A 25,181-nucleotide genomic window follows, 5' to 3' on the forward strand; every position below is an offset into this window, starting at 1 on the left:
GAGCATTATTTTGGCCTCTCAGAAGCTGTCTACCAAGAAGGTGTATTCTAGCAAATGGAAGAGATTTTCTGTTTGGGTAAATAACGCAATGTAGATCACTTTTCAGCTTCTATCCCTGACATTTTGTTCCTGGCCTCCTTTTTTTCATCAAGGGGCCAGTTTTTCTACGATTTAACTCCAGTTGGCAGCTATATCCAATTTCCGTTGGAATGAAAGTCTTACCTTTTTCTTGTAGGCTTTGCAAAGCCTTTCTCAAAGGGATCTGTTTTCTCAGACCCCCTGTCAAGGACCCTTCCCCACCCTGGTATTTCACTCTGGTGTTGCAGTCTTTGACACAGAAGCATTCTGAGCCTGTGGCGTTCTGTTATCTCAAATTCCTGTCCTTGATGGCCTTTTTGTTGGCTGTTACTTCAGCCAGGAGGGTTTCTGAGTTGCAGGCTCTGTGCATCAATTCCCCCTTCATGGTTTTCCATAAGGATAGGGTGTCTTTCAGGACCATTCCTTCCTTTGCCCCTAAAGTAGCCTCTGAGGCTAATCTTAACCAATCTATTCAGTGTCCTGTGGGGAATGTAAGTTGCATTGTCTGGACGTCCATAGGCAGTTACGCTTTTACCTTAGAAGAACTGAACATTTTCTGAAGTCTAATCAGCTTTTTTTTGCCTTCTCTCAGGCCAAGAAAGGTCAAGCAGTTACCAAGGTAAAAGCTCACTGTACTATATCGGTAGCCCCATCCTCTGTCTTCTTGGCGAAACTTTCTTTCAATGAGATTTGCACTTCTGCTACTTGGTCTAGACCCCATACCTTTGTTATGCATTGTAAGGTGGACTTGGTGTCCAGGAGCAGGGCTTCCTTTGGTTCCACTGTGCTCTGGCATGTCCTTCCCTGAAGCCTCCCAGGGTTCGTAGTAGTTGGGGACTCTGACCCATCCGTAATCAATAATACGGATGGCATGAGATGGTTATGTACTTACCATAACTTGGAATCTCTGCTATCCAGTGTCATTCATTACGTTCCCAACCTCCTTCTAGTGGTTTGGGAGTTAGAGTGATGTATGTCTTAGTTTTTTCATCTTTATAGGCAGTCTTCACTGTCTCTGTTCTTCTATCCAGCAGACTCTGAGGGTTGTGGGTAGCAAGGAATCTTGGGAAGAGGAGGAGCTTGAGCTCAGGAGCAGTCCTCTTAGTTGCCGGCTCAGATCTGATTTTGGGATCCAAGATCCATCCATGATGAATAATGACACCGGATAGCACAGATTCCAGGTTATGATAAATACACAACTCTTTTTTTTTTTTACATGTATTATCAGTCTGGGATTCCAGATAAATCTATAAAAATCCTCCTTAACTCCATCACACAGGACTGTTTTTCAGGGCCGCTTTATTTACGCTTCTCAAAGTCTTTTCTTACATAGGAGAAGATAGATTTTTGTCAGGAAACTTTCCTGAGCTTTTTCAATCAGTCTCAGACTTCTGTAAGATAATTTTATGTCATTGTAGTGTCCATGGCCTCTGAGTGTCAAGATTCCACTCAACAGGTTACATATGAGAAAAAAATTATAAATAAATAAATAAATAATAGACCCAACATCTTCATCATCTGGAATTGATTTTGGGCTTTGTGGGGGGAGAAAAAGGAATTGCATGGGTGGAGAGACTGAAGTCAGGTCTTCCATTTTCTCCTTAGATCCCTAGTCAATCTGTAACTACAGGTAAAAAAAGATTTTGCTTAATGAGCAGTTTCTTTGGGGATAAAGGTGTAAGACCTGTGGTATTCTCAGACAGACCAAAGCACCTCATTGTCAGAGATTTTGTTTGCGATCCATGGCACAAAATCTTGTCTTCATCCATGTTCCCATGGATCTGTTCCTGTGACTTTCAGGCAACAAACGTAAATGTGGGGTACATGGTCGTATTGTATGTGCAGGATGGGTATTGAAGCTTGGAAGTTGCCTGTACAGCAATGTATAATTTTCCAAATGTCATGCATTCTGTCGGAGCAAAATATAGTGGCAGACAGCCTGAGCAGGACCAGGACAAGACCTTCTGTGTGTGTGGGAGGGGGGGTTGGGTCTTCGAGTAGTTGGTCAGTTGTAAGGAACACCTTTAAATAGATCTGTTTGTCTCCTTTCAAAACAGATAACTGAACAAGTTTTGCTGCAGGGCGTCATGCAGACAAACTTGGAAAACAGATGCATTTTCAGTCCTGTGATCAGGATTGTACATTTTTTTTTTTTTGCATTTCCAGTCTTCCACTGATTACCAGGGTAATTCTGAAGGTTCAGAAGGACTCTTCAGAGATCATTCTAGTGGTCCCTTTTAGCCAGTGGCGTAATTTGTTCTCCCTTGTTGAATTGGCCAAGGGCAATTACCACAAATGTCACCACAGACCGGACAAAGCTCACATGTAGGGGGAGTTGCAAACAGTCCAGTCTACAACTTTTAACTGCCTGGATAATTCCATTTTGATTCCTTTTAGGCACTTCCTTCTTGAGGTGGTGCAATGGGTACTAAAGGAGGCAAAAAAGCTTGCTACTAGGAAATCATAGCAAATGGGAAACTGTTTTCTAGTTTGTATTATGCAAAAAACAGGATCCTTTTATGGTTAGTGATTTTCTGGTGCTACAGTATTTGAGAGTTGTCCACCAGCCTTTCATATTTCTGTATAAAGGTTAATTTGTTGGCCATTTCAGCATGTCTGTCCATGGATTCTCCCCTGTTGGTACATTCCGATGGAAAGCAAGTAGTTCCCTCTTATGATCGTAACTTTGGTTTGAAGTGTTAACTGCTGCACCATTTGAACCAGTTCATCATGCTGATTTGAGGTTGTTCTTCTTCATATGCCTAGTATTTATAAACACGTGGTGTGTAGCAAGACAGCCTGGTCAGAGGCTGATGCTAACAGGTTTTCGCCCTTCAGTAATAATTACCATCTAATCACTTAAAGGAGGACAAGCTTGCAATGTTTTTTTAAGTGAATAAATAAAAAAAGCTTAGAAATAAACATTACAATTAAATATGCAGAGTATTAATGAATATTTGTTAGAAAATAAGGGTTTTGAACAAATAGTTTGCACCAAAGAATAACATGCACTTCCAGTTCTTTTTTCTGGCTTTCTTTTTTTGAAAGAATTACTGAGGCCTAACTGTACTTGCTGAACTTTTCAAAACAAATTGAAGATGAGGCTCACAAGTCACAAACTCCAGGTAACATTTCTACTGGACAGTTCTGATTCCTTTCCAACTGTTACTAATTTGTGTCTTTTGGGTTTCACATTTGCATGGTGATGAGCCCATTTACTCACTTGCTGTGTCATCTTTGTGAAGAATCTTAATTTTACTTTTTATAACCTTTGGATTTCTGCCTAGGAATGCCACAGAGGATGTCCTTCATGGATGCATCTGCAGTCATAACAAATGGGTTGTCCTGTCGTCAGGCAGCCCTTCGGTCGGCCGGATTCCAAAGTCTGGGTCCGGCTTCGGCTGATGTCGCACTTCTCCCGTCGTCATCTCTGCTGGTCTTCGGGTATAAAGGCATCAGCTGACGCCATTTTCCTCAGTCTTTCTTGCCGCGTGGCGCCCGAAGCAGAAGCTGTTCGCAAGTGCCGGTCGGTCAGATCCAGAGATTACTACTACCGAATACTACTTCGAAGACTTCTAAAAGCTAAGTACCCCGTTGGGGACTCTTTCTTGCCTCAGCCGATGTCAGAAAAAGTCAATAACTGTTTAACTTGTGGGAAACAAATACCTCATAAAGATTTCCACTCTTACTGTTTGCCTTGTTTAGGGCCAGACCACGACGTAGCAGCCTGTTCGGCCTGTGCTTCCTTCAACCGACGAACGCTTAGGCGTCGGTCGGAGTTTGCTGAACAGTTTTTCGGTTCAGATTTTGCGTACATTATGCCGTCGGATCCTCCGACTACCCAAATTGTTAAAAAACGCAAAGAAAAAGACAGACACTCGCGGTCCGCGGTTTCGGCCGAAACCACGGTTAAACAAACCGCGAGTGTCTCGGTTTCGGCCGAAACTGAGAAAACTGATCAAACTACAGCCGAATCCATGACTACTACTGAGGTTCCTGCTACTTTACCTGAATCAGCCTCGGAAATTTTACCTACAACTGTGGTTACTAGTGACTTATCAGACACCATCCCTTTGGATGTCTCTACCCCAGCACGTGGTGCTGCTAGGCTTCCTGCAGCCATGTCTATTAAGGCCTTTGCCAGGGCTAAAGCAGCCAAATCTGCTAAATCAGTGCCTGTTAAACCCCCCTCAACCAGGCCCACTTCTAGTTCACAAATGCTTACTCTGGCAGAAGATTTAATATCCTTAATTAGGGGATCTCAATCTCACCCAGACAGGGCCTCTCAGCCCCCAGAAAAGAGACCTAGAGCAGAGCCCCCCGAGCCTGTGTCCTCTGATGATTCTGCGGATGACTCAGACATTACAGACCAGCCAGAGGCTTCTTTTTCCAATTATGAAGACTCTGATGCTGAAGAATCCATTCCAGCTGCCTCTCCACCAGAGGAATTCTCCTTTGGGGAAACCTTACATGCCATGAGAGAACAATTCCAATGGCAGGGACAGGATTTCTCAGATTCAAGAAAAAGCCTTAGAACCTTTTTGCACTTACCACAACATAGGCCTTTAGCTATACCTCCTGTCCTTTCTGTTGTGGACGATGCATTTAATGATATCTGCACTGCACCTGATTCCTTACCTCCAGCCCCTGCCAAACCAGATAGATTTTACAGGGTGCCAGGCACTCATCACCACCTATACAAGGCCCCACTTGCAGACCCCGAAACTATATCCCAGGGGCCTAAGGCAGTAGCCTCGACCACAGCAAAAAACCCTATTCCTTCTGAAAGGGAATCCAGATCCTTAGAGAGATGGGGGAAAAAAGTCTACACCTCTGCTACTCTCTCAGCTAGAGCCTTAAACTGTCAGTTTCACATGATTCAATACCAAGAGTTTATGCTTGATCAGTTAATTAAAAAGCTGTCCTCTGATGAATCTTTAGATAAGAAATATGTATTAGAAATGGTGAATAACATACAACAGGTTAGTAACCATTCCTTAAAATGTGGCTATGATGCACTGGAGGCTTCATTTAGATCAGCCATGACTGGCACAGTGATAAGAAGGCATGCATGGTTGAAAGAACAGGTCTTACCGGATCACGTTAAAGCTAAGCTATTGGATGCTCCTATGGATAAGGCCAGCTTATTTGGGGAATCTGCCCAGCAGGTAATGAAGAAAATGGAAGAGAAGGCAAAGATTTCCTACAGGTTCAGCCCCCAAGGTTTAGCAGGAACTGGCCTGCCAAAAATTGGTCCTTTCCTGACTCCACAAGATCACAAAGGGGCAGGAACAGATGCTCTAGGGGCAGAAATCAATCCAGAGGAGGTGCCTACAGAGGACGACAGTGGCAAGGCAATAACCGAGGCACAGACACAACCACTGCCACTGCAACAGGGCAATCACAGTGACTTGGTTCTGATTCCGCCTACCAGAGAGCAAATAGCAGCACCTTTAGGCGGAAAGTTAGCCTTATTCTCGAAAAATTGGCACTACATCACAAAAGACAAGTGGATTTTGCAAACCATAGACCAAGGCTACCGGTTCCACTTCCACACTTTACCAGTAAAAAGAGGAATGCCAAACCTGCCCCCAAATCAAAGAATAGAAGCCCTGCACCAAATAGCGGAATTAACAAAGATGAGAGCTGTGGAAAAAGTACCAATAACAGAACAGGGCAATGGATTCTACTCCAGACTCTTCCTAGTACCAAGAAAAGAGAAAAACTGGAGACTTGTTCTAGACCTGTCCATCTTAAACACATACATCATTGTCCCAAAATTCAAAATGCTGACCCTACAGCAACTTCTTCCCATGCTGGGCAAGGAGTGTTGGCTGGTAACTCTAGATCTCAAGGAGGCATACCTGCACGTCCCCATTCGACCAAATTGCAGAAGATACCTCAGATTTCTTGCAGGATCAGAGCATTATCAATTCTCAGCATTGCCCTTTGGCTTATCTACTGCGCCCAGAGTATTCACAAAATGCCTGGCATCAGTAATCGCTCACTGCAGAGTACAGGGAATCCAAATTTATCCATACCTGGACGACTCCCTGCTACAAGCGGACAACAAAAGCAAGCTGACAACAGATTTACAAAGGGTCATTTACTTGCTTCAAGCCCTGGGATACACAGTCAATTTACAAAAGTCAAGGCTGATACCATCCCAGACAAGAACTTTCCTGGGTGCGGAATTGGACACAGTAAAACAAATGGCATTCCTAACTGCAGAAAAACAAAAGAGCTTCCTCTTTACTTCTTGGCATTAACAAAGCAGAACAAACTAACAGCAAGGAAAGTTCTGCAGGCCTTGGGATTCATGGCATCATGCATAATCTTGGTCCCAGATGCCAGACTGCATATGAGAAAGTTACAGTGGTACCTAAAGAATTTATGGTCTCAGCACAGGCACAGCTTAGAAACAGAAATACCACTAATCCCATGCTTAAAACAGGAGTTCCTATGGTGGGCTCAGGCATGCCAGTCAAACCCAGGCCTACCCTTCCACAACTTCCGAGCAAGCCAAACCATCACTACGGACACCTCAGACCTAGGATGGGGAGCACACATGCTGGACAAATGCGTACAAGGACTGTGGACTCAGGAACAGCTGCACCTGCACATAAACCAAAAAGAGATGTTGGCAGTAAAACTGGCAATACTAAAATTCAGACCATTCCTCAAAGAAGGCCATTTGATGATAAGGACAGACAACACCACAGTCATGTGGTACATCAACAAACAGGGAGGCACTCATTCATACCCCCTATGCAGAATGACTTTGGACCTTTGGAATCTAGCTCTAAGCTACAACATCCAGTTACAGGCAATATTTGTACCCGGAAAAGAGAACACCCTAGCAGACATTTTAAGCAGAACCACCTCGGATGCTCACGAATGGATGCTACACCCGGACATCTTCAAGGTCATCACAAAGAAATGGGGAATGCCACTAATAGATCTATTCGCTTCCCCACAAAATCACCAGCTCAAAAAATTCTGCACAAGGACATTCCACCCACTAGCATGGAAGGTGGACTCTCTCCTTCAGCTGGAAAGGCCTAACAGCATATGCATTCCCACCTCTTCCCTTGATGCACAAGGTACTACTGAAAATCAAAGAGGAACGTCCAAGGATAATTCTGATAGCTCCGAACTGGCCAAGACAACACTGGTATCCATTGCTGAGGAGCATGTCTCGGGAGAAAATGTGGTCAATACCCTTGATGCCTCTGATGTTAACTCAGAACAACTACAGCATCATACATCCAAACCTAAAAACCTTGCAACTGACTGCCTGGAACCTCACATAGCAGTAACTAACCCACACCTTTCACAAAGAGTTAAAGACATTATCCTTGAAGCCCGCAGACCTTCAACAAGAAGGAACTATGCAGGAAAATGGAAAAGGTTCGTCATTTGGAGTACTGAAAGAGGAAAAGATGTGTCGAACATAGATATTGCTAACATTCTGGAATACGTGGCAGAGCTTCTACATACTGGCCTGTCCTATTCCTCCATCAAGATACATGCATCAGCTATCTCATCAGAATACAGCTTTGATCCGCCTGTCTTTTCACATCCTCTACTCAGGCAGTTCCTCAGAGGGATCAAGAATGTAAAACCTCCTAGGAAACCACCATTACCAGCATGGGACTTGAATTTTGTACTAGAAAAATTGACACTCCCTCCGTTTGAACCAGCAGCAACAGCAGATCTACAACACCTGTCATGGAAAACTGCTTTCCTACTGGCTATTACTTCAGCAAGGAGAGTTTCGGAACTACAGGCCTTAATGGCAGTGCAACCCTTCCTAATCTTCCATCAAGATAGGGTGTCCATGAGAACTAATCCTACATTTATGCCTAAGGTGGTATCCAGAGTGTCTTTAAACCAGGCAATCCACCTACCTACCTTCTTTCCCAACCCACAAAACAGAGGGGAAAGAATGCTACATACCTTGAATGTACATAGGCAGTTACGTTACTACCTGGACAGAACCAAAGGTAACAGAAAAACTGACCAACTCTTTGTAGCCTATGCAACAGGAAGGGAAGGAAAAGCAATTTCCAAACAGACAATCTCCAAATGGATAGGAAATTGCATAAGATTCTGTTACTCCTACCATGGAAAACCAGTCCCACAGAACATAAGACCTCATTCTACAAGGGCTACAGCCACTACCACAGCTTTCTTAAGAGGAGTGGCAACCAAGGACAGTATTGAGGCGGCTACTTGGACCTCCGTGCATACATTTGCCAAGCATTATAATTTACCTCTATATTCTAGATCCCGAGCAGGGTTTGCCACTGCTGTACTGCAAGGGATCCTCACTACACCATAATTCTTTTTCCTCCTCCCTTAGTTTGGCTATGGTATTCTACCCATTTGTTATGACTGCAGATGCATCCATGAAGGACATAGTACAGTTTTGTACCTACCATAAATGTAGATGTCCGAACTGGATAGCATCTGCAGTCAGGATTACCCTCCTCCTTCCCTCTGTGGTACTGCTAGGTATTTACCCTCCTAATAGCTAGCTGGGGAGTCTCTTATGGTGTATTTGTTTGTATATATGTACATACATGTTTATTTTTTGTGTTTGCCTTCTACTATTTTGGAAACATTGGCATTATCCAAAATTTAGCCTTCCAAGAGGGCAATTGGCATCTGGGGCAAGAAACACTGAGGAAAATGGCGTCGGCTGATGCCTTTATACCCGAAGACCAGCAGAGATGACGTCGGGAGAAGTGCGACATCAGCCGAAGCCGGACCCAGACTTTGGAATCCGGCCGACCGAAGGGCTGCCTGACGACAGGACATCCCATTTGTTATGACTGCAGATGCTATCCAGTTCGGACATCTACATTTATGGTAGGTACAAAACTGTACTTTGCAATTGCATTCTTGCATCCTACATTTTTTCTGTGGTCTTGAGCATCAGGGAGTTGCAGCTTTACAGCTTCAAGAAAAATGTGAAAAGTTTATTTTCATGCCATTTCACGGAACATGCAGAGTAAATTACTGCTGCATGTTTTGTCAGATTTAAGTGTAGCTCACATTTTTGCTACAGAAAATGGTGACACATTTATATATATCAATCCTACCATAAGAAAGGGATACACTGGAAAAATAAGAATTCATGAGTAATGAGGTTGCTAGATGATAAAAATTAATAAATAAGGTCACAATTTAAAGATGCCCCTGACTGAAGTCATTGTTGCAGTATTCCTGCCATCCAAGTCATCACCACTGACATTTGGCTGGGGAACCAAAGCTTGCACCTTCTTTGTCATGTCATGTATATGTCTGCATGACCTCAGCTCGTATGCTTTGGGGTTTAACAGTGGACGGACGTATGAGCATGGATCCTCAGGCTGTTTCACCACCATCCCGAAGAACAAGTCATGCATCCATCAGACTGTTCTCAGTTTGATTGTTGGTGCCCTTATCTGGATAAATAATTGAAGCAAAGTGCCCCTTTGGGGCACCTTCCTTATCTTACGATACTTGGTTGAAAGTTGTAGATAACATCTAGGAGGGTAAATGCGAGTGTGGTAGGCAGATTCCATAAAAGAGCTTTCATATGAAGTGTCTTTTTACTTAGACTTGGAACATGTTCACGAATTTTGCTCAGTCTCAGTCATTCATTACAAAACCTCTTCGGTCTAGGCTTTCTACTCTCGATACCTTTCTCGAGGCCTAATGTCTTAAATGCTTGGTTAGGTCTACAATGGCTGGCTCCACATCCTTGGAAGTTCCTCTGCCACTGAAGAAAAAATTTTATCTGCCTTGAATGGATCTGCAGATCATTTTTGACTCTGACTTACCAGTGTAGGTTACAGAACCCGTGGTGTGGCAGGTTACTTGTCAGTTGTGGTATCCTGAGACCCCATTGGAGGCCAGCATGGGTCCTGAGGCCATGCAGGCTGCTTATAAGTTCGAGGAACCATGTCTCATCATTTAGAAAAGACCAGAAGGCATCCCTCAAATTTTAGTTAGGGAAGAGATCCCAGAATCTCTAACAGTGGTCAGACATGGTTCCAAACCTCTGCATCTCATCCAGGTGGTGTCATGCCTAAAAAGAAAAAAAGTAGAAGACTAAGCATGTGGCCTGCCCCTCAGCAGCTAGAGAGAAGGATAGCATAGACTTTTCCCAAGGGTTGTTCAAAGCTATTATGTCTTTGAACCTTCCCCCCTTTGGCTGTTTGCAACCACAGCGTTCTCTTCTAAAGCTTACCCTCTTTTCCTCTTCCTCTGATAAGCGTTACTGTGACACTGAAAACTCTCTGGACTTTGGTATTTTCCTGACAGCTGTATTCTCCAGGGCAAATCTCTTCTGAAGGGGACTCCCTCTCACTTGATTTCCCTATTGAGGCAGTTTCCTTTGGAGAGACTATACAGAACACAATGAAACACTTTTTGAATGGCAATCCATGCAGTTCTCTGATGTTCAGAAGCGGTATTACACCCTGTTGGCGATGGGTGCCTCTGCCTCTTCAGTCCCCCATGTCCTTGAGGCTTTCCTGGATGCTTTTCAGTCCACCTCTTCTACACTTGATTCTTAGCCACCAGCTCCTAAGAGACAAGACTGGTTTTATAAGGTCCCTGAAGACTTTAACTATCTCTACACGAAACCATTGCAGAACCTTCTGCACTCTCTCACACTCTTCCTCTCCCCAAGTAAGCCCACTAAGTTTCTGCTCAGTGCTGATGTCCTACCTGCTGACAAAGATAGTAGGGCTTATAGATAGATAAGGAAAGGTTTTACATGTCTGCTATCTTTGCCTTTCCTTTAACTCCTCAAATGAAATTATATTAGATCTTGTTACAGCAAAGTATAAGCATCAAATGAAGAGCTTACTTTTGCAGGCCGCTTAGATTGCCAGCCACAGCATTAAGTGCAGTTACGATGCTGTGGATGCTTCTAGTGCATCTGCCACTGGATCTGTTATCCACAGAAATGCATGGCTTTGCAGTCAGCCTATATCTGAGGATTTCATATTGAAAATTCTAGATTCGCCATTGGACCAAGACTTGTTGTTTTGCCCCTCAGGCGGCCAGTATGTTCAAAACTCTCAGACCAAGGGTAAGACTATTTAAGACTGCAGACAGACCCTACTCTCTGTTCATAGATACTTTAGGAACTACCCATCTAAATCTACTTCCTTCATTAGAAGGGATCCTAGAACAGTTCAGAAACAAAGGAAAAACCTAGAAACAAATTACTCTGAAAGCCCCCAAAAGGAGGCTTGGGAGGCTACCCTTCAGACTCAAATGCCTGTGAATACCTCTGCAACACCCCTGCCCCTGTCCTCAGCCCCATTGCCCATGTTTCTCAAAGGCTGGCTGGCTGTCTCCTTGGCCATATGAGAATCCGTTACCACAGACAGTCTGAGTCCTCTTTATCATAAAGGATGGCTGTGTCAGGTCTCCCTTCTGAGAGGCATGCTATGATCTCCTGAAAACCAGATATCCCTTGTGACCCCCAGCACTCAAGACCTCATGAGTCAAGTTACTGTCAAGCAAGTCCCAAAAGAATTCATGGGAAAAGAATTTTACTCAAGGATTTTTCTAGTCCCAAGAAAAGAAGGGCAGTGGAGACCCATCCTAGACCTGTCTATTCTAAACACTTACCTGAAGGTACTATCTTTCAAAATACTGTCTTCAGATTGTTCTTCCTTTCATCCTTCCACAGGCTTTCTTAGTGTCATTAGATCTGAAGGACACCAACTTACCCATTCCCATTTGTCCATCTTGCAGGAGATTCCTAAGGTTTTTTTCTGTCTCCTTACATTTTTAGTTTATTGCTCTGCCTTTTAGTCTTTCCACAGCCCCAAGATTGTTCACACAGTGCCTAGCTCCTGCAAGAGCTTTCTGTCGCACTCAAGAAATCCAGAAATTTCCCCTACCTGACAGTCTGATACAGGCCATCTCTCCAGAAATTCTTCTTCAGCATCATAACCCCCCCCAAATCTTCTGCGAGGTCTGGATTTTACTATAATCTACAAAAAAAAAATCACACTTTTTGTACAGGACCTGGTGTTTTTGGATGCGGACTGGGCACACAGAAAATGCATGTCTTCCTTGCCCAGAAGAACATTGTCTGTCCATTTACTTCATGGCATCTCCTGTACAACCTGTTGCTCTGCAAGGGAGATGCTAAAGACTTTGGGATTTATGGAAGCCACCATTCTTATGCTCCCCCTGGCCAGACATCACATGAGGAAAATCCAGTGGTACCTGAAATGTGTATGGTCCCAGCACTACCACTCCTTGGACATCCTAATTCCCCTCCTCCCTTGTTTCAAGAAGGAGCTGCTTTGATGTATGAGTCGGGTCATCCTCAACCCAGGTTTCCCTTTCACATCTTCACCACTTAGACAGGTTCAAAAACCAAAAAAACAAAATCACTTTAGACAGTAATGGGCAGCAGTATAAAACAAACTTCATCCTTAGCATCAAACTTTTTAATGATGCGCTTTCATCAAAAATTACTTCTTCAGAAAATGTAATCATTTCATAAAATAAAAAAAAAATGGTTTTCTTTAATGTAGTATTTGAATCTGTATTTATAATAGAATGTCTTGTTCCTGTATTCTGTAGATTTTAATTTTAATTGATTGTTAATTTAAATTTTATTCTTAGTGGTGAGCTCTACTTTAAAGTGTTATGCCTTTTATGAATGAGTGTTTTTCATTTTTGATGGTCATTTTTGATGTAAGTGTATCATTAAAAAGTTTGACACTAAGGGCAACGTTTGATTTATTCTGCTGCCCGTATTGCCTTAAGTGGTTCTCTTTTGGTTTTTATTATTATTACCACTTGTCATCCAGTTTTGTTGGTTTTGGTGTTCTTAAATAGGTTTACATGGATGCCTTGGGTGAGGGTTGCAGGGGCATGGTCAGGATCATACTGAGTGCAGGTCAAATGGCAACCACAATTCCTGAAGGAACATATCAACTTGAAAGAAATGAGGCACTTCTGTAAGCTGTCCAGATTTTAGTCAACCTTTGGAAACCTGGACTACTTCAAGTATACACTGGCAACACCGCAGTCACCTGGTACATAAACGGGAGGAGAATCCAATAAATACAACTCCAGACAAACGCCAGATACTTAAATAAAACAACAAAGCTTTCGGATTACAAATCCTTCTTCAGTGTTAGAATACCTATACTGAATTCTAAAACCTTAAATAGTCAATTAAACAGTCGCATAACAGCCAGCCTATAAACACAAAAATATACAATAATCATTTAATTACTTTAAAATTGTTTCTGTGTATAAAAAGTATATATTAAATGTACATAGTAAAATTCATAAAACTCGTTATCTTATTTCTTTCTGCTTTTCAAACTAATATTGGTTTAATAGTCAGTACATTATTTAGTCCTGGTTTTATATCCGCTCTCAATGTAATTATCCAGGTATATTCTTTATTCTGTAGAACATTGTTTAGGTCCCCACCCCTAATCTGCTTATGTACTATGTCTATTGCTCTAAATTTAAAGCTATGGGCACTTCTTTTCCATTACGTGCTTACTTAAGGCATTATTTTCCATTCTCCTACATATATTTGACTTATGCTCTATAATATGATCTTTAAGTTTCCTGCTGCTTTTACCAACATAAAAACATGAGCACACTGTACAGGTTGCCAGGTAGACAATATTTTCTGTATTACATGTTGCCGTACATTTAAATACAAAAATTTCTTTAGTTATTGGATGAATAAATGAAGTAGTGTCATTTTTGAAAATATTCACAAGTAGTGCAATTTATTCAGGGGTACGTACCTATTTTAAAACAGTTTTGCCTTCCAGTGTTCTGTTTTGGAAAGTCTTTATAGCATAGTTTGAGTTTCAGATTTTGAGCATTTTTATATGCAAAGAAAGGCCTATTTTCCAATATCTGGCATATTTCAGGCATAGCCATCAAAATGCCCCAATTCTTTTCTATTACCTTCTTCACCTGCTCAGTTCTTAAATTATTAGTAGTTAAGTATCTTATTACTTCTGCTTTATGTATATTCATTGTTGCTCTTTGCTCCCTAATATTAAATGCCACCATATTATTAACTTTTCTAACTTCTAAAAGTTTCTTGTACATACTGGTTGACCATTCTATATGGGTAACCTCTTTCTAAAAATTCAATAGCCATATCATTTAATTGTTCTTCACATACCCCATCATCAGTATTCAGCCTACTCACCCTTAACATGTGGGATTTTTACTATTCCTTTGAATATATGTGGTGGATGCATACTGTTCTTATGTACATATCTACTGACTTGTACTTCTTTTTTTATGTACACTGGTCTCAATATTTTCACCCTTCCTTTCTATAGTCCCATCTAAGAAGGCTATCTTTTTTGGGGAGCAAACTATTTTAAACCGGAAAAAGGTTGTAGTACTCTCTAAATAGTGTACAAAACTTCTCAAAGTATCTTCAGTCCCTTTCCACACCAAAAAGCAATCATCTACATGTCTACCATAATATAGTATATTCTCTTTCCCCTCATTTCCTGTAACAGACATCATATTTTTCTCCCATTGATGCAGTATTAAATTGGCATAAGGTGTTAGCCACTGCTGTACCCATGGCTACACCTGCTATCTGTAAATATGGTTCCTCATCAAACAAACATTCTTTGTCAAAACTATATCTAATAGATGGCATGTGTTCTCTATCTCTCCTGCTTTTATGTCTGTTTCCTCATTCAGGAAACTACTGATTGCCTCTATCCCATATTCATTGGGGATAACCGTAAAGAGAGAATCTACATCTAGTGTAGCAAAGATGTAGTTTATATTACTTTCAGATATATGCCAGTTCTTTAATTTCTGTAAAAAGTCATTAGTATCTTTCAAATAACTAGCACATAAAGGCAGATATTTACTTAAACTTTCCTGAAGGTATACCGACATTGGTTCTGTAATCCACCCCCTTCCTGATACTATTGGTCTCATTGAGGGGTGTGCTAATGATTTGTGCAGTTTAGGTATACCATATATAATCCAGTATTTTTGGACATGATACAGTGAAAAAATTAAACAATTCTATTGATAGACCATTATTAAATTGCATATCATAAATGGCCATATTATACTCATTAATACACACCTTTATCTCTTGAAAACTAATCTTTTTAAAAGTTTTTTCATCTTGCAGGAATGTATACATAGCATTCACATAATCTTCTTTATCCATTAGAACTATTGCTCCCCCTTTATCAGCCTGCTTAATCACTATTTCATCATTCATCATTAATTGCTTTAAACCTCTACTCTCTTGGGTTGTCAAGTTATAGTATTTATTTTCCAATTACAAGCAGGTGAAGAAGGAGGCATTTTGATGGCTATGCCTGAAATATGCCAGATGTTGGAAAATAGGCCTTTCTTTGCATATAAAAAATGCTCAAAATCCGAAACTCAAACTATGCTGTAAAGACTTTCCAAAACAGAACAAATGGAAAGCAAAGAAGTTTTAAAATGGGTACCTACCCCTGTATAAATTGTACTTGTTGTGATATATTTTTTAAAATGACACTACTTCATTTATTCATCCAATAACTAAAGAAAATTTTGTATTTAAATGTACGTCAACCTGTAATACAGAAAATATTGCCTACCTGGCAACCTGTACGGTGTGCTCATGTTTTTATGTTGGTAAAAGCAGCAGGAAACTTAAAGATCGTATTATAGAGCATACGTCAAATATATTTAGGAGAATGGAAAACGATGCCTTAAGTAAGCATGTAATGGAAAATGGAAGTGCCCATAGCTTTAAATTTAGAGCAATAGACATAGTACATAAGCAGATTAGGGGTGGGGACCTAAACAATGTTCTAGAGAGTATAGAGTAAACCTGGATAATTAGATTGGGAGCTGATATGAAACCAGGACTAAATAATGCACTGACTATTAAACCAATATTAGTTAAAAAGCAGAAAGAAATAATGAATGGTTTTATGAATTTTATTATGTATATTTAATATATACTTTTTATACATAGAAATAATTTTAAAGTAATTAAATGATTATTGTATATTTTTGATTTTTGTGTTTTTAGGCTGGCTGATGATATGTGACTGTTTAATTGACTATTTGAGGTTTTATAATTCAGTGTAGGTATTCTAACACTGAAGAAGGATTTGTAATCCGAAAGCTTTGTTTTTTTATTAAAGTATCTGGCGTTTGTCTGGAGTTGTATTTATTGGATTCATGCACCTGGTTACAGTTTCAGCTTTATCACTGTCCTGATCTTATTTTCTCAAACTGGGGGTAACCAGGACTTACCAACTATGCAGGTTAGCACAGTAGGCATGGAGCTTAGCAGTACAAATGAACATCATAAGCACAGCCACATAAATCCCTTTTCAGGAAAATGTGATAGTCTGCTTAGGCCACTCCCAAGAGGACCCCCATGAGTGGACTTTGAACACAGAGGTCTTCCGCAACATCACACTTCAGTGTTGCACTCCACGGATAGACACCTCTGCTTCATACAATCAGCTGCCGTAGTCCTGCACCAGAGGTCGATGTCCCACAGCCTGAAGGTCAGATGCCTTCTCTGTCCAGGGGACAGGGATGTTCCTCTATGCCTTCCACCTGACAAGGAGGTTCCTGCAGATCATGAGAGAGAGAGAAACAAGGAAATACTGCCTTCATGCTTATTGATAAGCTTACTGCCAGGAGCCAGGGCCCTCAATCACCTCAGAACCAGACAGTGTTTTGATGTCTTTGATCTAGGAGGACATGCTAGCAGGCATGTTAAAGACCTGAGCAGAAATCAAACCAAGATGTCAGGGACTTCCCAACCTCCTTACGATGTTTATTGTCAACAGACCTGCTGAAAGAAATGGCATCTAAATAACTGTCTTCAGATTTCCTCATTGTTTCTCCTTGTTGGGATTTTTTTTCACCGTGTTTTTCTTAGGAAATTTCTCAAAAGCCTTGGCTAATGCCATTGTGGAACAGGACCAGTTGTGTCCCTTATTGGGAGCTGCAAACTCAGAGTCTCTTAACTCTCCTTTTGATTGCCTTCACGGTGAACCTGGTTCAGAGAAAACCTGTATTAAAGTTAGTGGATAGCAGAGTTAATAAATGCACTTCTTGGTAATGATCTTCTCTTCAGACCCTTGTTTGAGATGTCTTCACATGACCTAAGGAAAAAGATAAGACTATGACATCTGTCAAGCAGTGTTTTCACTCATAGACACCAGCTCAACAGGAACTACCCACCGTAGTCATGGCCTCTGCAGTCAAAACAAGAGAAAAGCAAGTACACCAAGGTTAAGAACATTGAATTCAGGAGAACATGGCAAGCAATGCTACAAAGGAAGCCTGGAGGCCATCAGGCCTGAGACACTCTTAGTTATGGATCAGCCCGGTTAGCCCATCCCACCTGCCAAAAATTCTTATGCAACCCAAAATGAAATCCCCCATTTACTTACCTGGACGGTGTTTTTAAATTTTTTCTCTCCAAAAAGTGGTAGTTCATTAAAGTGTATAATTCTCACCCTCATTACTTTTTACATGCAATTGGAGAACTTAACACTTGTACCACTTTTCAAAAGGAAAATTGATGCACAACATAACCCAGGAATAATTCCCTAGGACAATCATGAGAGTTTTCAATATGTTTTGTTTTGTAAAAACATGAAAATGCATACATATTAACTGATAAGTACACCCTTGGTGCAAATCCAGTATTGCACATAATTGACAGATAATTACTGTCTTCTGTTAGTGTCACACCTATTTTTACTTAATAATCTTAAGTTTTCCTTGACAGTAGTCACCATTTGAGTTTTATAGCCTGACCTTGGGTTGTCCAGGTTTTTCAGTACCCAAGCTGTTCTGCTTGTAAACCCTCATTCATTGTGTATGTAGTTAGTTCATGTGTAGTCTTTTGAGGTATTGGCAGTATTCACGAAAAACGAGTCAATTCCACCAAGTAGACAGATGATGATGATGATGAAGTCAATTAAATGACGAAAACGCTTGTGAATGTACTGTGAAGGCGTTCATGGTGGATGTATACGTGGTTTAATTTTTAGTGAATAAAATTGTCTACTTGGTGGAATTGACTCGTTCTTCATGACTACTGCTTTTACCTTCTTTTGAGTGACATTTTGGCAGTATTATCCATTTTTTTGGTTTTTCCTTTTGAGGTATTGACTCAGCTGACTTAGGTTAATGTGTTTTTTGTTTTTTATGTACTCTCTCTACTTTTATGGTATGTTAAAGACCATCTAAGTAAAAAGTAAGGTCATACTCATGACTGACATAAAAACTCCAAGAAAAACCTAGCCAAGCTAGAGTTTTCACAGTGCAGTACCTTATACCTTCTGTAATAGAAGCCACTGGGGTATCTGCAAATGACTCCCTGAGGACATCGTGTTTCAGGCATATAGCTTCTGAATATCCATGACTTTGTACTTTTTTCCTTGAAGTTTTTATGGATTCATTCAGGCCAGTAAAGCCAAACCCCCTAAACACTTGAAAAGGAAAAAAGTAACTTGGCAAATGTATAATGATGTGGACAGTCTGAGTCTTTTTTTAAGGATTTAAACTTACTTTGACCACACAACAGTAATGTGCTTTTTACCTTTTTTTTATTTAAGAAAATGTAAACTGACCATAGAGGTCTTACTATTTTAAAATAAGAAAAAAAAAGCAGAGTAATTCAATTAAAAAGAAACAAAACGCTGCTTTTGTAGGTGTATGAGAAGTCAGTGACTTAGCACAATCACTGCAACTAGTCAGTGGAAAACCCTTTGTTTGTAATATATAGACCATCAAGTTACAGCGTCCCAAAGCTTCTGTCTGTGAGAAAGATAAACTAAAAATACTTGGAACGGATATTTTTACAATTCTTTCACTTGTGACCCCTTACATTTCTTTGTGCTTCCTTACCTCTTCTGTTAAAAATGTTCCATTTTACCCAGTAGTTTACATCATGTAGAGTATGTTGTATAGAAACTAGACAAGTTTGTGAACAACTTTGCCAATTGTTCTTGAATCTCTTGTCAAAATACAAGTTATGTGAAACTTGGTTTTGTGAAGTAATGATTTTGTTTTGTCTCGTCTGATGTTTCAGTGCTCTTACCTGCATCGTGTACCCATTTGTTGCATGCTTAAACTTGATTTGTCTCTGTAGGACACTGGGACAGTGTGTTTTTTTTTCATTGCACTATTTTTTTCCAGAAATGAAGTTTGGCTCTGTACTTCTGAGCATTCGGCTTAATGAGTTTATTATCCATTTCTGTTGCAGTCCCTCTCCTTATTTTTTCTCATTTTATCCCTGCTATATGGCATGTTGATACTAATTATTGCATTGATCAAGTTTCACAAATGTCTAATAAGTGTATTTTGCTAATGAATTTCATTTCTTTTATTCACAGTCTGTCAGTGCAGAAAGAATAAGTCCTGTTGAATTTCCTGTTACACAAGAAAATGATTCCTATAATGAGGAGTTAGCAGCATTTTCTCAAGAAGTAACAAAGTAAGACATTGCTCTGAAGATGGGTAATATGGCTGTGGGTGAGCAAGATGCTGTGGTTATGATGCAAAAAGATCTTTAACAGTAAATGTTTTTTTCTTCTCTATACCTTAATGGCATTGTAAAGGCAGTGGTAACAATGTCATGTGACTAGGTTCCTGTATCCAAATTCCCACACTTTCTGGTGTTGACTTTATTTTGTAAAATCATGAGAGCTTGCCATTAGGTAAATGGTTAAACAGCAGTAAAAGGTTTCAGAAGTGCAGTCATTGTACTTGTGAAATTCACTGCCCTGAAAAGTACCTGTCTAGCTAACTGTGGAAAAAAGTACCCGTTTACTTTACACTGGCTTTGTTTATTGAACTGTGTACAGCATTAGGTTCCTTCCTTAGTGGATCCAAAGTTAACTGTGTGCAGCTTTAGGTTCTTTTTGCCTACATCCAAGGTTAATTGTATAAGGCGTAACAACATCCTTTAAGGCTTATTTTCATTTGTTCTTTTTCCAGTTTTTGTGAATTTGCTGGAGTTGCTGCTTTCTACTTCAGTGATACATTATAGTGGGCAGTGCATTCTGTAATACCCTGTGTACAGGGTGTCCTATGCCATAGGGTGTTCTACAATTAAAACACTGACCATCCTCATTATGAAACTGCCACATCTTCAAGCTTGCCCCCACAACCCTTGTAAGAAGCAAGTGGGAGTAGCTGTGATTCCTTAGAGAAAACGTAAATGCTTTGTAGGGACTCAACTTTTTTAAAATTGAAATTATACAGGTTGACCCTAAAGAGATTGGTGTGGCTCGTGGTACTGGTTGCTGGGTTGAAGTCCATTCAGCTAAAAACAGAAAAAAAGTTTAATTTAGAAAGTCCACTATTAATCCAGTGTTTTTTCTGTGTGGGTCTAACCTATGGTTGTCAGAATACACTGATCAGATCAGCCATTTTCCAAGTACTTCAGTCTGCCGGGCTCTACCTCCTCTAATCATAACCCACACTCCACCAGAACTACCCAAGTGTAGTTTGCTGCCATTCCTGGACAGCAGCTTAGTCATGTGCACGGTGGGAGTACATCCTTTCGTGGCTGTTTTTTTCCTAGTGTTTACCTCCCTTTTTCTCTACCCTAATTTCCTTTTGCGTGTAGGTATAGTGTTTTTTTTTTTTTTTAATTATTTGATTACGTTCTTTCGATGGGTTTGTTTTTCCCTCCTAGTGTGTAGTGCTGTTTTTGTGTGTTTTTTTTTTCATGTTAGGATTAGTTAGGTAGGTTGTAGCTTATTGTTTCCCTGTTTGTTAAAATGGATAAAGGGTGTAAGAAATGTGTTGCATGTGGGCACAAGCTTCCATCTCAAAACGCCCATAAATGGTGCATCTATTGTCATCACAAGTCCTCTGGTTCTGTTTGCAAGTGTTTTGACACTCATGCCTTTAATGAGAGCAGGGCCAAGTTGATATTGAAGGGTCTCCTTTCTTCGAGCAACTTTTCTTTGGCCTCCTCTAGTAAAGGGGACGAACTGGATTGGGGTCAAAAACCGGTCTCTAAGGACCCCAAAGTCTCTGAGTGGGGACCATAAGCAGTTGTGTCTGTCACTTTCCCCTTTTTCTGGTCTTCCAGGTCTTCCAGGTCTGTAGGTCCCAAGATCCTCTGATCCCCTGGCAGCTTTGGCTTTGCCGATGACATTGACACCTTGGGGCCAATTTCCTCTCGCTGTCTTCCCTCGGGGGTCCAATTTGCTCTGGCCGTCTTGCCTTGGGGGTGGGGGGAATCCTCCTCTGGCTCCCTTGTCTCAGGGGGTAGCAATTTCCTGTAGCTACATCCACTACCATTAGTGTGATTAATCCTTTCCTGATAAGAGAGCCTCCTTTAGGGTGGACCTTTTCCCCTTCTACTCTACAGGAGTTTTCACAGGATTCCTCCCTATCTCCTCCTCTGTTTGTAGCCCGGATCCGCAAGCCAGAGATATTATCTAGGTGGCAAGCTTTCAAGCCTTCCGCTGTGGGTTTTTTGGCTTTGTCATCTTGGTCCATTGGAAGCTGGAAGATATCAAAATTTGGGGCAGTTGATGCGGTCCTATTTACAGGAATAAATGGAGTTGGGCATCATCCTATTTGCTCTGGGACTTAGTCCTGTAGGTACAACTCCTTTACCCTGGTTTTGTTCCGCAGGCCGTATGGATCAGAGGACATTGTTACTGGTTCTTTCGTTCCTGAAGATCAGATCAAATGGCCTGTTAGATTTTGAATCTGATCCCTACCTTGGTTTCCTTTACTCCAATGGTGTCAGTGCCAGGTGGACCCTCAGGGCTGACAGGTCGCAAAGGGGTCTGTGAGTTGGGTTTGGCTATTCTGTTTTAGGGTTCTTTTCCCTGTCAAGGTGTCTGATGTTGATAGTTTGGCCCATGTCTTGGCACTGGGACAGGGTGGAATGGCTAGAGCTTCAGGTACATCCTTTGGATTCTTGAATCTTGGGTCTTCTGGCTCTGGTCAGCCTGCTTCTGCCTCTGCTTTTGACATTGTATAAAGGATGCTCTCCCATCAAGAGAGAGAGAGAGATTTGCAAAGTACAAGTGGTGTCCCTCCTTCTTCCACATCCACACCTGTGACCACTTCTCTGTTTGCTCCAGGACAGCTTGCTCTAGGTGGTCTCCTGTCTGCCCTCCCTGTAGGACCCCGGCCTCTTCCATTGCCCCCCCCCCCCACTGCATTTTCAGGGTGGGAAAGTTTGGCTAAAAATGGTGTGTAAGAAGACTTCCCTGGATTTAACTGAAGACTCCTTCACTGAGGATACTGACATTAAGGAAGGATAGAGGTCCCACAAATGCTCCTACAAAGACTCCGCCTTTGGTGATCATTTGGAGCTCCTTCAGTGTGGGTTGGACTGCTGAATCCCCTTTTCCAGAGGAGTCTGATTTTGGAGGCCTTCAGAGTGGGTCCATCTACATCCTGGGTGATTCCCCCTCTGGATGCATTTATTGACGTGGTGTCCCAGAGGGTGCAAAAGGAGCCCACTACAGTAGAACCTATCCTCAAAGTCCAACAAGATCTTCCCTTCTAAGGATCAGCAACACTGGAGTAAGGGCCCTGCCATGGATGCAATCATGGTGGTAGTGGCCACAAAAAAGGACATTTCTTAGGAGAGTTCCTTGGTCTGTCCCCAAATAGTCACTTGGGCATTGGACCGCTTAGGTAAGCATGCCTAAACCTCAGCCATGTTTGTGTTGAGTGAATTATAAAATATCTAACTCACTTGTCCAGGCTTCATTGGGATACTGTGTGAGAAGTATCGTGTAGTTAAGACACACCAGAATCCAGACTCCAGAAGCCTCTGTAGACTCAGCTGTCCACCCCGCAATTCATTGCTAACATGTCCATGCATTTGCTGTTCATTGAAGCTGATGGCACATCCCAAATGGCTGGCTTCAGTATTGCTATGCATTGCCACACGTTGATGAAGCTGTGTGACTTTGCTGAATGCTTCAAGGCACCGTTTATCAGTGCCTCATTTGATGGCTGTTCACTTTCCAGGCCAAAATTTAAGGACAGTTTAACTTGGAGTGAGCAAGACAGAAACACCCTGTCTGCTGCTGGAGTTCCTTTTGCTACCACTCAATGAACCAGACATTGCCAACATCCTAGCTGACAGGTTCAGCGCAAACTTCTCCCCCCCATCCCCACCAAAAGGGCAAATATCTATCCCAGCAGAGTGCTGCCCCCCTGACATCTCAGATGCTCAGGTGGGAGCCGCCCTCTCCAAAGCAAAAAACACAGCATCAATGGGACCAGACGGTGTCCCAGGCTGCGTCCTACATGAACTCCAAGAAGAGCTAAACCCAAACATAAAACTACTGTTCAATCTCAGCCTTACTACAGGATATGTACCCAAAGAGTGGCGTACAGCAACAGTGGTCCCTCTCCACAAAGGTGGTGCCTCAACGGACCCTGGAAACTTATCGCCCCATAAGCCTGACTAGCTTGGTCTGCAAAGCTATGGAAAGGATCATCATGGACCTCATAAATAAAGATATTGGGGACCTACAGACACTGGATCCTACCCAGTTCGGCTTTAAGGGCAGATCCTGCCTCTTAAACCTGGTTGACTTCTTTGAAACAGTCACCAAGGCCATTGATGAAGGGAAGGTGGTCCACACAGCCTATCTGGACCTCGCAAAAGCCTTCGATACAATACCCCACTCGGGCATTATAGATAAGCTCACCAGCTTAAATATAAACCCCTATGTCACTAGATGGGTTGCAAACTGGCTCAAGGACAGAACCCACATGGTTAGAATTGCTGGAGCCATGTCAGACTCCAAACCAGTTACAAGTGGCGTCCCACAAGACTCAGTCCTGGGACCTCTCTTGTTTGGTATATATTTCTCGGAGGTACAGGCCAACATGGAAGGACTGTGGCTGACCAAGTTTGCAGATGACTGCAAACTGGGCGCCATAATCGACTCTCCAGCCAACACAAGCATCCTCCAAAAGGGCCTCATAGAAACAGACAACTGGTGCCAGAGCCATGGCCTCAAGCTAAACGCCAAAAGTGTATAGTCATCCCTTTGGCAAAACAAAGTGCCCACAAATTACCACATAGGTGGTAATCCATTAAGTACAGAAGAAGTAATTAGGGACCTGGGGACCCAAGTTGATAGCAATCTCTCATTTGACAACCACGTGGCCAAAGTGGTTAGAAAAACATTTTATATAGCCCACCTAATCATGAAGGGATTCACATCTAGATTAGGGGAGGTCATCGTGCCTCTTTACTCCATCCTCATCAGGCCCATAATTGAGTACAATGCCCCTTTTGGGATGTACCTTACCAAACACCTGCAGCAACTGGAAAGACCCCAAAAGTACCTCACCAAGAGGATCAAAGGGCTCAAACAGATGCCATATGCTGCCCGGTTCAAGAAACTCCAGCTCTACTCAGTGGCATACCGCCTGCTCAGAGGTGACCTGTGCCTGACGTATAAGGCCATGTCCAACCCGGAATTAAGGGACATGCTGCACCTCAAAAATCCAATCCCATCGAGCTGCCACCGAGAGACTTGAACCTCAGCACTGAAATAAATAGGACATGCTGGAGGGACAGATTCATAACCCAGAGGCTCCCTTCACTCTGGAATAAAATCCCAGTCCAGGTTAGGCAGAGTCCCTCATTGACTCTTTTCAAGAGGAATCTTGATGAGTGGATGGGAGATCATAGGTTTACCCCGGGTATCACTTCTGTGTCACTGTTAGACAGAGGCACAGTATACTAACCTCGAAAAAGGGCATAGCAAAATTAATTTAAAATGGGTGGCGAAAGCCAAACATACTCTGGCTAGGCTTATAAATGCCCTAGGGCAGATAGCCTAGTATGAACCTATGAACCTTCTGCCTGAACTAGAAGGGGAGTAAACTTCTCTTTTTGAGGAATTCACAGTAATCCATTCAGGAAGCTCATTCTGAGAGTTTCTCCCGTGGCAGCAGGAGGGTAACCACAGTGGATGCTGCCCTCCTGACAGGGGTGGTCTGTAGAACCAGGGTTTGTACAGTGCTTTTTCTGGGATGCCCTTTCAGTGATCCTTAAGGGTTGCTGTGGAGGCAGTTTG

The 25,181-nt window shown here is 41.9% G+C and overlaps 1 protein-coding gene across 1 annotated transcript in view; it reads left to right on the forward strand.

Moving 5' to 3' along the window:
* Window positions 1-25,181, forward strand: part of PIK3C2A (phosphatidylinositol-4-phosphate 3-kinase catalytic subunit type 2 alpha) — a gene marked incomplete in the record, with an annotated part of 1,553,204 nt that overhangs the window by 86,234 nt on the left and 1,441,789 nt on the right. Inside the window, 1 exon segment of the mRNA XM_044082088.1 lies at window positions 19,453-19,591. Coding sequence (XP_043938023.1) covers window positions 19,453-19,591 — 139 coding nt within the window.

This window comes from Protopterus annectens, chromosome 9.part0 (genome assembly GCF_019279795.1).
Source record: "Protopterus annectens isolate FY-2018-M chromosome 9.part0, PAN1.0, whole genome shotgun sequence".
In the NCBI taxonomy this organism is placed as follows: Eukaryota; Metazoa; Chordata; order Ceratodontiformes; family Protopteridae; genus Protopterus; species Protopterus annectens.